Source organism: Ursus americanus, chromosome 19 (genome assembly GCF_024610735.1).
Source record: "Ursus americanus isolate L20-20 chromosome 19, mUrsAme1.1.p, whole genome shotgun sequence".
NCBI classification, from domain to species: Eukaryota; Metazoa; Chordata; class Mammalia; order Carnivora; family Ursidae; genus Ursus; species Ursus americanus.
The window spans coordinates 54,149,309-54,163,343 of NC_142145.1; the positions used below are offsets into that span (position 1 = coordinate 54,149,309).

Below are 14,035 nucleotides of genomic sequence, written 5' to 3' on the forward strand. Positions count from 1 at the left end.
CATCTACACTATTAAGGTAAATGGGGAACATAAACCATGGTGCTCACCATCCCCTCCAACCTGGAGAGCGATGCTGCTGCTCCCTCACTGTTTGCTGGAGTTTCAGGGTTGGTTCTTTCCTACGATGGCTTTCTTTCTGTGCTCCAGGAACCCAGGGCTGAGGTGGCAGGTCAACTATGACACCTCGACCCTGCTTCTGTCTGTGCTATCGAGGTGTTCGGGGGAGTGTAAACCATGGCACTTGCCAGCCCCTCCGACCCAGAGAGTTCCAGCAACTCTCCCATTTGGTGGAATTCTAAGGCCGGATATTTTATATACTAGTTGCTCTTTTAAACCACAGCTTTTTTCTGTGCTGTAGGGCAGACAGATCTGTTCCTGGCCCCTCAGTGCTGGCCTTCCCCAGTGGGGTTCACAGGGGTGGCGCTTCCTTTCATTACCACGTCTCCATCTCTCTTACCATTTTTATGTGCTCTGTTGTACAGAAGCCAGTCTGTCAGCTCTCAGTTCTTCAGGAGGAATTGCTCCATAAAGAGGTGTAGATTTGGTGTGTCCGTGGAAGAGGTGAGTTCAGGGTCTTCCTACAATGCCATCCTGGACCAGACTCAGTATTTTTATGAAACTCAAATGCAAAACAAGAAAAATTGTCAAGTAATCAACAGAATGTTCTATGTTTATGAAGAAAAAGAGAGCCAATGAATTCAATGTACATTTTAAACTATTTAATAGAGGTATTTGTTGTATACATTGTTTTAGTTTAATATAAACACAACATTTTTTTTTCTGGAAACACTTAACCTGAGTGGAAAATGAAATCGGAACTGAAGAGATTTTAATGCATAAAAACAATTCTCAAAATATAAGCAATGATCCCCAACTGGGGAGTTTCTCTGAAGTTCAGGGTTCAGACCCAGGACAGGAATGAGGGAAAACTCCCTGTAGGTCAAAAGCTCTGCTGAAGTCATAGGACTGTATTTGTGGGCCCTTAATCAGAGCGAGCTTTCTCAAACACCCCCGGAAGGAGGTCTGGCTGCTCAGGCAGTTTTGCTTTACGTCAGCTGTCAAAGAAGAAAGCAGAAGTCTTGTTTAATTTTGTTAAATGAAATGGATAGCACAGTAGGAACAAAAATAACATCAAGTAGTCTCTCTATCAAAATTAGAATAATATTCTCCCATATATGTTACTTCATTGATAAGGCAATGAAAACAATTTTAGTCACAACTGTGCCTTAACTGAGTCACAACTTCTTATTTATTTGTAATAATTATTTGGAACATTTGAAATGCATAATTCAAATCCAGAATCAGTGTGAGAAGTTAAGATCATGTTTGTCCCCTAAAATTATTTCCTTCTCTGGGGGTCACCAAAGATGAGTCACCTTGGTAAAGTCATCAAGCTTACTTTAGATGGCATCCAATATTCTCAGAGTCTTACCTAAGGGTGAATTTACACGTGTAGATGAATTTTTCTAAGACTTCCTAGGTATTTGAATGTGTCATCCAAACCATGTATTTTTCTTAATCTCTACTCTGTATCTACCTGAACTAAGACTTCCCTTAGTGACAATGCCGCTTAAAAGTGATCGGGCCAAGCAGACATCCATACATACCAGGATAGCCACCGACATAAATAGGATTGCTGGTGTCTGCCGAGGTGGACTGGGTGTGTGGACTCTCAGCACGAACTGCATTCCCATCAACAGTCAGAACCAAGCGGTGTTTGCTTTTCTGAGCTTGAAGCGTGTGCCATTTTCCATCGCAGAGAGTAGTGGTAGCTTTGGGCTTGTATGTGGCTGTTATCCTACCGGCACCATTGTTAACATGAAACAAGATCTAAACCAGCAAGACACAGGCAAATACCTTGGTGAATTCTTCCATATTTAAGGAACATAATCCATTTATATAATGTTCTTGAAGTGGATAAAATCCAAAATTCTGCTAAAAAGGAAGGCAAACTATGAAAAACAGTGATTTTGAAAAATAGCCTCTTAAAGGATTCAGATTTTATTACTCCCCGAATTATAGAAAGGACCGATGACCACCTCCATGGGAATAAGCCTGAGCCACTGTTTTTGCATTACGTCCTCAAATCAGTGGCTCATTTTCAGGATAGCAGAAGCTGACGGGCTGACTGAGGGGTCAGTTCGCAGCAGCCGGCTAGCACCTGTGGAGGGACATTTACTCGCTATCTTCCGACAGACTGGAGATACTCTACCACAGCAGGTGCTAACACAGAAAAATCTACGACCTGCAACAAAAGATGGCAGGGAAGACGTGCGAGTGTCCTGCTGTCAGGTTCTTACGCTGTACGCGAGGTGGCCCAGTGTACTGTGAGGTAGACTGTAACGAAGTATAGGTGTAGATTATAAGCCCTTGGGCGACAGCTAAGCAAAGTTTTAAAGGAAAAATAAGCTAATAATAGAGGTAAAATATACATCAGAAATTACTTTTTTGGGAACTGTTACACTTCTGATAATATTTTTCAGATGTCACATTTTTTCAAAATTCTTTTGAAGTACAGATGAGGAAGAATTTGGCTGTAAGCCACAGCGTAGAGAGGCTAGCAGTATGATGTAGAGGCAGCTTGGTGTAGACGTGAGGATGAAATAAGGGGGCGAAGAGGTGAAGGGGAAGGTATTTTCTTATATCCTCCTCATCCCCATTCTAGCGTGTCATGTCCTAGGAGCCAGAAACCCAGTGGGGAATAAGCAGAGTTACTAGAAACAAGCAAATGAGATTGGGAAAAATCTAGAGCACAAAGACTTGTTCCTCCTTGCAGGAGGCAGTAGCTTAAGAAGATTCAAGCATTTTAGTCCCAGAGCAACACAAGTTGACCACAGCGCAAGAGAAATGGTGCAAAGTGCAGTTAGGTAGAGAGAGGACTTGAGAGACCTCTTCCACCCCCATGGCCTAGGAGTGGTCTAGCAGAAACTCCCCAGTTCTCATAGGACCCTCGGGGGGACGAAGAAGATGGCCGAAGAGGAAGAGGTAGTAGTGCCCCTAACCGGTGGGAAGCCTGATCTGCAAGGGATGTTGGCCAAATCTCCAGGATCAGTCCCCACACACCGGTGACGCTGGACCTCAGACCATTCATTACAACTTGCCGGGGACAACTGGCCTAGTGCACAAAAGATGGAGGAGACTCAAGGCATACCTTGACTCCTGTCAGGAGAGAGTTTGCAGAAAAGAAAAAGGACAAGGAAGACTCTCTTCCTTCACATCTTGCCTGCACCCAGATGGCCCTAGCGGGGTGAGGAAGGAACATGAGAACCAGGAGAAACTCTGGAAGCAGTTTTGAAGCAAAAGAGACTAAGGTACTGCTAATTGTTAACTTTAGAAGGACTAGAGGCTGCAAAGAGCAAAATAGTTACAGAAAAAATTTGTTTTTTGCATTAAAAAAATAGATGATGGTATATCCTTCACATAGAATACTCTGCAATAAAATGAAATGAACTGTTGGTCCAACAACCCAGATCAACTACCAGGAAATGCGGCTGCGTGTAAAAAGCCAATCTCAAGAGGATATAGCCCGCATCATATGGTTTATAGAACAGTCATGAAATAACAGAACTGCAGGACAGATTCGTGGCTGCCCAGGGTTAGGGAGCGAGTTGGTGTGGATATGAAGGGGTGGCTCCACGGAGCATGTGGTAATGGTACAGTTAAGTGTCTTGACTGTGAGGGTGGATACATAAAGCTAAACAAGATACATGTGATGACATTGTCTAGTGCTACACACACACACACGTACACGTGCAACTAGTATAACAAAAAAGTCTGGATTGTGCCGATGTCGGCTCATGGCTGTGATGTTGTGTGAGAGTTACGCAAGCTGCTGGTGCTGGAGGAGCCTGGGGGAGGGTGCAAGAGGGCCTCCCTGTACGTGTTACTGTACCTTGCTCTCAATCTATAACTATTTCCAAAGAACAAGTTAACAAATATTAGGGAGGGTAAGAGCATCAGGCTGGCAACTTTCAGATGATGTATTATGGCTGTAATGTTGCTTCAATTTCAAGTTTTGTTTGTCATTTGTAATCTCCTTAGGATTAGTTGAACCTTTTCTCCACTCCGTTGAAATGGATCACTGGAAATTTGGATCTGGTTATTTCTACTGTTTCGCAGTTGCTCTGTTTCGGACACTGGGGCAAGCGGGAAGCCCATCAGGATCAAGCACCTACCTTGCCATTTACCATCTCTAATCCAATGGCATCTACTTTGGCGCTGCTGATCCCCAGGAGGACTCCGTTCTCAGAGGTGGTACGGAATTCCAGGGTGATGTTTACATCTGATTGGACTTTGTAGCCTTCCTTGACTGAAAAATACAAACATAACCCCCAGTTAGGGGTGAGCCTGGCCCAAGAAGGCTCAGGGTCAAAGAGGTCAGGGGCTGGCTGGCTGGGTGAGCATTTGGGCTCCTGGCTCAGGAGGCCTGGCTCTAGCTCCTTCTCTGGATCCAGCTCCATCCTCACCAGCAAGTCACTTCCACCCTCAGAGCCTTGGCTTCCTCATCTGTAAGACGAAGCGAGGCTGTTAAAGAAGACATCACCATCCTCAGGGCTAAGCCAGACCGGAGTTGAGGCCGACCCATCCTCTCATCTAGAGCCACAGAGGGAAAAAGCCAGAAGGATTTGATCTGTATGATCCCATCGTCATCTGGCCAGGAATAGCGCACTCTGCGCTCCCAGTACGGGGCAAGTCGTCACTTACTGAGCAGATGAGCATCCAACTGGGTTTTTTTAAAGTGGGAATTTAATGAAATGGATATTTTATTTAGGTGATGGGAAAGCTGAAAAAACAAACTAAGGGTATGTAGCAGGCAATCGTTCAGTCCAGGGTGAAAGGGGAACTGGGAGCAGGTGGGGTTATCAGAGCTGGAAAACACCGAGCGAGAGATGTGTGCTAGCTGTTGCCCTCTGCCCGCCTGCCCCTGATCTTCCACCACGGCCTCCCTGTAAGCCAGAGAAATGTGGTTCCCTGCGGTAGGAAACAGAACAGAGGGCGAGAGGAGCATGATCCCAGGGCAGATAGGAGGTTAACAGCAAATCAAGGACCTTAAATGGAGAGGGAATGCCACATACATTACAAAGGCTAGTTCTAAGCCTTAAGGAATTTACATTCTAAGGCATTTTAGACATTTAAATTCCTCTACTTAGGGTCATTATTTTCAACAGTCTCAATGGGGTCAGTTTCTTCATCAAACCTGACTTGTATTTGGCTGGCTGGTCTAGCTATTTTATGCTCATTTTTGTCAAAGTCCGTTATTTGGCAGTGACAATATGCCTTACATACATTTAGGGGTAGGGGAAGCACAGATGAAACCAGCACCGCATGTGTGCCCTCTGCCGGGAGGTGCGGCCCCGCTGCTGGGAGCAAGCCTGCGTCAGGCCATCTGGAGAGCGGCGAGGGAGAAGGCTTTTATATTAGAAATTGAGAAATTCGGATAAACTGGAACGCTTAACTAATAGTGCTCTTGCTGCAGCCTTGGCCAGGAGTCCTGTCCTAGTATTTCATTCTTGGATCCATAGCCAAGTGCAGGCTAAGCCCAGAGTTCTTTCGTATTGATAATACGTACCAAGAGCTGCATATCCACTTCCATCAAAGAAAGTTCCTTCCTGGGCCACTGCATAACACCTGGTTACTGCAAATGCAGACACTGGGTTGTCCTTGTCCAGCTGTTTGCCATTCACTGTCACCTCCCCAATGCAGGCGGGGACACTGTGGGTAATCTAAACCAAATGACAGGACAATAGATGTCTAAGTATAACAAGAAGGGCCAGGGTCAGTTTTTCCTATACTTCAACAAAACATTAAAATATTAGCTTTTGGTTTTTAAAATCGAATTTCCACAAGTTTCCATAAATATCCAACTGAAAGAAAGCTGCTCGCTAGTAGCATCTTGGCTAATAATGCAGTAAGGGTGTTTTCTATGATTTGGATTAAGTAGTATGAAAATCAAGAATGCTGGGTTTTCTAATCTGCAAATATAAATCCACTGGCTTTCCCGAATCGTACCAGGGCTAATGGCTGTGGAAAGGGAAATGGTCATTAACTAACAGGCAGGAAAAGCTGGCTGAGCTTCAAGGGCTTCCAGGCGAAGCCCAAACAGATAAGCTGGGGACAAGGTTTAAAAGGTTTCTATCAGGCAGCCAAGCCCCAGGCTCAAACAAGATAATTTAACAAACATTTTCCCTTACAAAAGATAAAAAGACAAAAGCGCAGCCACAATAAAGGTGAAATGGGCCCCGTACAGAAAATGCTGCTCACATTTCCAATGTTCCTGGCCCTGTACTCCGAGGGAAGGCCTCCCAGGTACAGCTTTCCTTCCACATCCAACATGGTACCATCCCCCACAGCGGTCACCGTGGGGGATTCCTGGCCATCAACCGTCATGAAGCCCTTTCTTTTAAAGTGCTCTGTCTTGACCTAGAACAAAATGAGAATATCCAGTTTTTAAGGAATCTGAGAAAACACTAACAGATGTTTGTTTGCAACATTTGTTCATCATAGCTGTAAATAACCTGAATGAGCTCCTAAAGGATGGCTCCGATTTTTACACAGTCGGTGCCGAGAAGCCGGAGCCTGGCAGGAGACGGGCAGGCACAGGTAAAGCGCACCTTAGAACAGCAAGTACTCCTGAGTCTTAGTTACAAGAAAGCAGACGCCACGGTCTAGGGGTTGGCTCACTCACGCCACAGGTGGGCTTGATTTACTTCTCATCAGGTCGAGAACATTTTTGGTACCTTTCACTCATTCCCCAGTGTCTGCCGAGTGCCTGTTAGGTGTCAGGCACGGAGCGTAGCCCTGGTGATACTTCAGGACGTCGCAAAGGTCCCAGCCTGCAAGGAGCTTATGTTCTACAGGGGAGCCACTGGACACAAAGCAAGCTAGGTCATCTCACGACAGTGAACTGGATGGACTAAAACTTAGCGTGAGCGATCACAAGCTTCCCGAGAGCGTACCGTGTGCCACCTGCCGTCACTGATCAGTGCAGGGTGGGTGACCTTTGTTCTGCCTTTCCCGAGATCGAACAGGAAGTGAAGGTGGCCCCCGTGCAGCTGGAGCGTGGCGTAATCAACCTGGTTCTGATGAGCCATGTGGTAAATCAGACCGCTGGAGGCAAATGTTCGGATCCTTAGCTGAACTGAGAGCCTGGAGGAAAACAAGAGCTCAGCCCTCAGAAAGGAATAAACTTTAACTTTTACTTTTAAAAATAGCTTCAGAGAGAGAACCCAATAATTGTTTCAACCTTTATATTGAACATCTCGGCAGAGAGTCATTCATTATTCGTTCATCCATCCGTCCATCCAATTAATGATTACCCCTTATGTATATGTGCCAGGAACATTCTAGATGCTGAGGCTGAAGCAGTGAACAAAGAGGAATGTCCTTTCTCCCACAAAACTAATACTTGGAATCTGTCAGAGGAAGTTGGGTCACGAGAGGCAACTGGTGGTTGGTTCCATTAAGTAGTCAGGCAGGCAGCTCCGAAAAGATGGTATTTCCGCTGAGCTCTGAATGACAGGAGCAAGCCCCACAAAGCCCAGCAGGAGAGACCTGCAGTTCGTTTTCGGACAGCACAGAGTCTGTGAAAGCAGTGGCCTCATTTGGCTGGGCGGCCTCCCACAGGAGCAGGCACGGCCTCACCAGAGCGCTCAGGGGCGGGACAGGAGAGTGTGGCTCTGCCCTTGTGGGTGAGGGGCTCCGGGAGGCAGTATTTAGATCTGAAGTGCAGTGGGGAGTCGGTACTGAGGGAGGTGGGCATGGCTTGAATTACATCTTCAAAGGAACCTGTGATGTGAAGAAGCCATCGATGAGGCCAGGGTGTCAGCAGGCTTTAGGCGGGCTGCTGTTGCCACAGGTCGTGGTGCCTTCGACCAGGGCTTGTGGGGGATGTCGAGGGGATGAACTAATTCATGAAATGTTCCAGAGGAAGAAGCAATAGGACTTGCAGATGGGCTGAATTTGGAGAGGGAGGGAACAAAAGTAACCATCTCTAGGTTAGGGCCCTAGGCACTCAGGGCAATGGTGCTGATGTCTACAGAAATGGCAAAGATGGGGACAGTGGGTTTGGGGGAAGACTGAATTCTCTTTGGGTATGTTGGTGTGGAGAAGCCCGTCCCAATCCACAGGAAAGTGTGGAGGGGCCAGCCAGGTATACACCTCCAGAGTCCTAAGCAGAGGCCCGGGCTAGGCAGGTGGGTGCTCGTGCAAATAGAGGGTATTTTAAAGCCACTGAAATATGGAAGTTCGCCTGGGAGAATACACAGAAGAGGCCCTGGGCCTTCTCTGATGGAAGAGGAGCCCGCAAAAGAGACTGAGCAGGGATGGGCAGGGAGAGTAGGAAATCAGGAGCGTGTGGGGTAAAGACAGCCAAGTGCATGGGTAGTGCTGAGGGCCCAGCAAGGAAAGCCTTGTGGGATGTGGGCACAGCAGGTCTGGGATAACTGTGGCAAGAGCAACCGAGAAGTGAGGGGAGGCTGACTGGGTGGGTAGAGAGGAAATGAGAGGGGAAAAGGCAGACTGCCACAGGAGGCAGGTTTTTGTTTTGTTTTGTTTTGTTTTGTTTTAAAGCAACTCTTTCAAGAAGTCTTGAAATACAGCCAGGATACTGTGCGGGTAGAGGGGATGTGGAGTTGCTTGGAGTTTTTTTAAGGTAGGAACTACCAGAGAGGAAATGGTTACCAGCATAAACACAGTGCTGGGGTTTAAATCCTAGTTCTGCTGTGTGCCCTCAGCAGGTGACTTAACTCCCCTGTACCTCCATTTCGTTATGTGTAAAATAAAGAGCACACCTTCCTCACAGGATAATTTTGAGGACTGAGTTGGGGTATATGTATTCGATACTGAGGCAGTCTGTGGCACAAATGTTTGCTCCTCTTGTTAACACTGATGCTGATGAGGGCGATGGCTCTGAGAGAAGGGATGGGCTCCAGAGGGCAAGCGAGAGGGGGAGTAGCACCCCTCCTCTGTGGTAGTAGGGGAAGAGGTGCAAGGGTGGGGACAAAGGCAGGGGGTGCTCTTTTTGGTAGCGGACAGATGAGGGAGTCCTCTTGTTCACTGAGGCAGTTATCGGCTGGGGCATGGAGAGAGGCTGTGGAAATGTACAGAGTTTTGACATAAGAGAAACCATGAGAGGTAAAGCAGCATGAACATATTAGAGAACTGTGTCGGCTGCCCGTGTCATCTGGAGGTTCCATCTGAGATCGCCGGCTTCACTTCCAACCAGGGAGGAAAGAGATACTTCTCCAGCCTTGACCAACAGTTTGGGTTCTGGCACAGAGTAGCCAAGTAGGAGTTCTACCCAGGGCCAGTTCACAAACGAACACCTGTAATAATGACTCTGGGCCCATCTGGGTCTGGGATAAACTGTGCTGGGGGGCTGCAGGGGGAGTGGTGAGAAAGCATGAGGGCTTTGAGGTCTTCATACAGTTGAGGAGCTGCTGGAATGGGAAGTAACAATAGAAGTGAGGAGGAGGGGGTTAATAGAATGCTTCCATCAGAGATCTGGGAGGTGGGATGGATATTTACGAACTAGGCCAGAGTGGGACCATGGGAAGAGGATGGCTGAGGAAAAGCCCTCTGACAGACAGACGCCAGAGGACTTGGAAGGTCAGATGTGGGGTGGCTGAATTCATGGAGAATGATGGCCCGAGCTGTGGAACAAAGACACTGAGTCAAGGTCTAAAGCCAGTGTGATGGGGCAGTGATCATAGGGGGCGGTAACAACGGGTGCAGTCTGAAGGGTTTGGAGAAGAGGAGGAATGTGGAATCTGGAGGAACCCTGGCCAGTCCCAGGCCTTCTCTGTGGGATGTGAGCTGGCTTAGCCTAGGAAGGGTCCGTGGGGCCAAGCAGGTGTGAGGGCGAGAAGGACCAGGCAGACTGGTGTGGGTGTGGCACCAGGGAGCTTGAGGGGCGCAGTGAGAGAGTCTGGGGGGGACAGTTTGATCAGATTAGTAAGTGCTTACAATGGAGTGGGGTTGAAAGTCCGGATGATGATAGGTCCAGAGGACTTAAGATTCTAGAACAAGAGTGATTTAGAGAGATACCTACCTGTGTGCTTTCCTACACTCCTACAGAGAGGCAGCAACTGGCCTTCACCAAGAAGGGGTAAGGACAAACCACAGGAACCCGACTGAACCACATTTAAGCCTCTGCTGTGCACAAAGGCTGCCTTCCTGTTCTCTGCCTTCTCACCACTGGATCCCTCCCGGGTCCTTTCTCCATGAGACGCCTGAGGAAGACTTTGGAACAATACCCACCTCTTTCTGACAGCCAGCTGATTCAAAGGCAACACGAAATGGCTGCTTTGCGTGAGGCCAAACTGGTGAGCATGGGGGATATACTCTGGGGCTCTGTCCACAGCACACTGTTCCTGTAAGAGATGCAGACGGACTCTCAGCCACACAGAGCCACGGCGGCCACGAACACGTACGAGGTTTTCCACAAAGAAAACATCTCTGCAGAGCACCAACAGCTACGTGTGGGCACAGACTTAGTCTTTGCTTTAAATAATTTACTTGCTATCTCTTTATTTCTGAGAAGGCAATTAGAGCTTCTTTCTCCTCAGTCCCACTCAAGTTTGCTTAAAATTCCCATGCATTTTCATCAGGGGAAGGGCCGGAGGGTATCGGCGGCTGCAGGAGCAGCTACTGCACGTGCACCAGGAAACTGGCAGTGGCCACAGGCCCCTGGCCCTGCCGCGTCTCTGAGGGGGACGTCTCTAATTGCCCCCGGGTGGTAGCAAGGTACAGCGCAGAGGAGCCAGTGTGGGAGGGGTCTGCTCGGGAACCTGCGTGCGGACAGCGCCCTCCACACAGTGAGTCCGAACCACATGAGGCCACAGACTCACGTTTCTGGCTTGGGGGGGGAGGAGGGGTGGATGCTACCAAGAGAGCTGGCTTGAACTCAACGATTGGCTCTGCTTGGAAGGTACTGCTCTTTGCGTGACTGCACCATCATCTACATAATTAGAGTGCGTGCTTTTAACCAAGGAAATGGACAAATCAGAAAAGGGAAAAGAGAATGAAAACCATTAACTGCCATTAAAAATATTTGGCCAATACATACACAATGGAACATTACTCAGCCGTCAAGAATGAAATCTTACCATTGGCAATGACATGGGTAGTGAAGTAAGTCAGAGAAAGACAAATACTGTATGATTTCACTTATGCGGAATTAAACAAAACATGAACATATGGGAAGGGAGAAAAAAATCATAAGACACTCTTAATGATAGAGAACGAACTGAGGGTTGCTGGAGGGGAGGTTTGTGGGGGATGGGCTAGATGGGGGATGGGCATTGAGGGCATCTGATGTGATGAGTACTGAGTGTCATATGCAACTGATAAATTGTTGAACACTACATCTGAAACTAATGATGTATTATATGTTGGCTAATTGAATTTTTAAAAAAGTAAGGAAAGCCCCTCTTACGAGACTTGGTAAAGGCTGGGACTCCGGCGGGAGCTCACTGTCCTCTCCATGAAGAGCCAGCTTTGGCCTTTCCGAAAGCAAGCAGGTGTCCAAGTCCACCTGTTCGTTGCCAGCCGCACTCGTGAAATCCAAATGTCTAGATACAAAGTATTTACAAAATTAAGATACTACAAGTCAACACGTGAACCAAAGTCACTTGATTATTGAACACTAAAATCCATGAAAAACCATTAATCTATTACTCTTAGGGTAACCAAACTGACCATCTTCCACAGCGACTAGAAGTCTGTATATCCTATCTTCTATATCCTCTCCTTTGATTCTTTGGCCCACCCCACTCCATCCCCTCCCATGTTGTCCACCTGGCCACCATCCGGCAAGAGCTGGCTCAAATGCCGTCAGCTCCTCCTGCAGCCTGGGCTGGGCGTAGGGAAAGACTCTGGCTCTGGCTCTCACAGTAGTGCACACTGGCCTCAGTTAAACACTGATTTCTTTCTTTCTCACAGGTTTACATCTACCAGGAAGTCATGAAGTACACTTGTCCTAATTCCCTTTACTCTGCTGCCCTTGCAACACGTCCCATCTGCATCTACCCCCTTAGCACTTTCTGAGGACATGGTCGTGAACAGAACAGAAACGTTTCTGCCCTATGGAATCCCCAGCCTCATGGCTTTCAGGAGGAAGAAGATGCCGAATCAGTTAGTGTATTTATAAACAGAGAACTGGGTGAAAAAATAAATCAACTGTACAGATAAGTAAACCAAGGCTCTGACATTAGAATTGTGCTGCAATTCAATGCAATGTTTTATTCTTTTAAATTTCAAGGACACCGTGACCATCAAAGTTCCAAGTCCTTGTTCAAGGTCTCGAGGCAAAATCCGCAGCCCAGCTAGGAGGGGAGCTGCGGTCTCCTGATGCTCAGCGCATGGTCAGTTTCTCCCCTGCAGACTCTGGTCCCGCACCCCCCACCTCCAGGTCATAGCACAGCCTTTGTCCCAGCAGCACTCTTACCTAGGCACAGGGCGAGTGAGGAAGAAATAACTGTCCATGGGCACATGTCAGCTCTCTTCCTCACCATGAGCTCCACAAAAGAAACAGACTAACAGTTCTTAATTAGACAGTCATTGTTTCAGGAGGAGCCATTAATAATCTGAAGCCGCAAGGAGCCCAGCTGTAAAGGTTCCTTAAAGCAGTGAGCTCAAGACAGCAAGAAACTTGCATCACAAAACCTCTGTATTCCCTGGAATGCTGGTCAAAAGTGTATTTGACCTCTGATGTTTATTGATAGTCCTATGGAACTAATGTTCAATGGTTTGGGTTTTTAATTCTAGGATTACCAGATCTACCCCTCATTCCAATCCAATAAAATCCATTTGGGTGACTGTTGTGAATGGGGTTCACTTGTTATTCAGAAACGTAGGATTTTAGGCACCCTCAAAAGCAAAATCAGATAGCAGGCGAGCATCAGTAGTCCGCAATAAAACATTTCTAGGAAGTGCAAACACATGTCGAGAGCACAGTTACACTTACTCCATGTTAAAGATCAGGTTTTTGATACAGCCATGGAATGATCTTCTCATCTTGAGCACGGATGTCCCCTCCCCATCTGGAATGCCCCCTAAGTACAGCTTGGATACGTTTATTGCCCTGCTTTCTGCTGAGGGGCCCAACTTCATTTCTACAGGATTCATCTCATCCATTTGGACAGTGATAACTCTAAAAGGTCAAAAGAAAAAAAAAGCTTTTAAATATAATGAAACATAACTGCCTGTTTTAATATATAATTCCACAAGTTCATACTGAATGAGGAAAGTTCATACTGAAAGATAAATTTTAACATGACACTATGTGACTAAAAAGGTGAATCTTGAAAATGAAAACTTACAATTGAACATTCTCCCCAAATGAATGGGTGTTATTAAATACTGTTCAGTTCAATTGCTTTTTGGAAGGTATTGTTCTTTTACTTTATCTGTGATGAAATGTCCAGCATGCTTTTAAAATACTCAGTCTACAGTTTTGGAGGGAAATACATAGGTAAGTTGATACACCACTATTTACTATTTTACTATTTGTATTTTACTGTTTCTTATGTTACTATTTTCCATTTGCTATTTAGTATTAATGTTATTTACTAACACCATGGTACTATTTACCACAGAATTAATCTGATCTAAAACAATGTATACTGGGCCCCAGAAAAGAGCAGGGTTAAGGTTTTTCAATTTTGAAAATTCCACAAATATCTTATTTCAAAGTAGATGAAATTAATTTCCAGGGAGGTATTCTAGCAAGGTTCCAGAATTATTTTGGAGGTATAAAATCTCTGAATGCTCATGCCTTCACACTAATCATCCAATCACTTCACTGCAAAGAGTGTCCTAACAAGGCTCCCATTGGTGAGGTCACCATGCCCTTGTACACAGATACCTCCCGGTCCTTATCAAGGAAATGGAATGCTCTCGTCCGTCGCCATATGTGCCCTTGGGAGCACGCAGGAGAGCTCTTCTCAGGCTTGTTCCATCCCCAGAGTTAACGTGCACTTCAATGTGGCCTTCAATCAGCATGATGGAAAAGAAGGGCTGGGAAGGTTGCTAAGAG

The 14,035-nt window shown here is 46.6% G+C and overlaps 1 protein-coding gene across 2 annotated transcripts in view; it reads right to left on the reverse strand.

Annotated features, from left to right (window-relative positions):
• Positions 1–689: 689 nt before the first annotated feature.
• Positions 690–14,035, reverse strand: part of LAMA1 (laminin subunit alpha 1) — a 159,295-nt gene continuing 145,949 nt past the window's right edge. Inside the window, exons 55-64 of one of the 2 annotated variants that reach the window (XM_045781938.2) lie at positions 13,865–14,028; positions 12,965–13,150; positions 11,435–11,570; positions 10,258–10,370; positions 6,957–7,146; positions 6,262–6,420; positions 5,570–5,723; positions 4,176–4,309; positions 1,608–1,830; positions 690–1,055 (exon numbers count right to left, since the gene is read on the reverse strand). In XM_045781938.2, coding sequence (XP_045637894.2) covers positions 895–1,055; positions 1,608–1,830; positions 4,176–4,309; positions 5,570–5,723; positions 6,262–6,420; positions 6,957–7,146; positions 10,258–10,370; positions 11,435–11,570; positions 12,965–13,150; positions 13,865–14,028 — 1,620 coding nt within the window. In that variant the 3' untranslated portion in view covers positions 690–894. The remainder of the gene's footprint in view (positions 1,056–1,607; positions 1,831–4,175; positions 4,310–5,569; positions 5,724–6,261; positions 6,421–6,956; positions 7,147–10,257; positions 10,371–11,434; positions 11,571–12,964; positions 13,151–13,864; positions 14,029–14,035) is intronic. The other variant, XM_087869967.1, reaches the window with a different exon arrangement.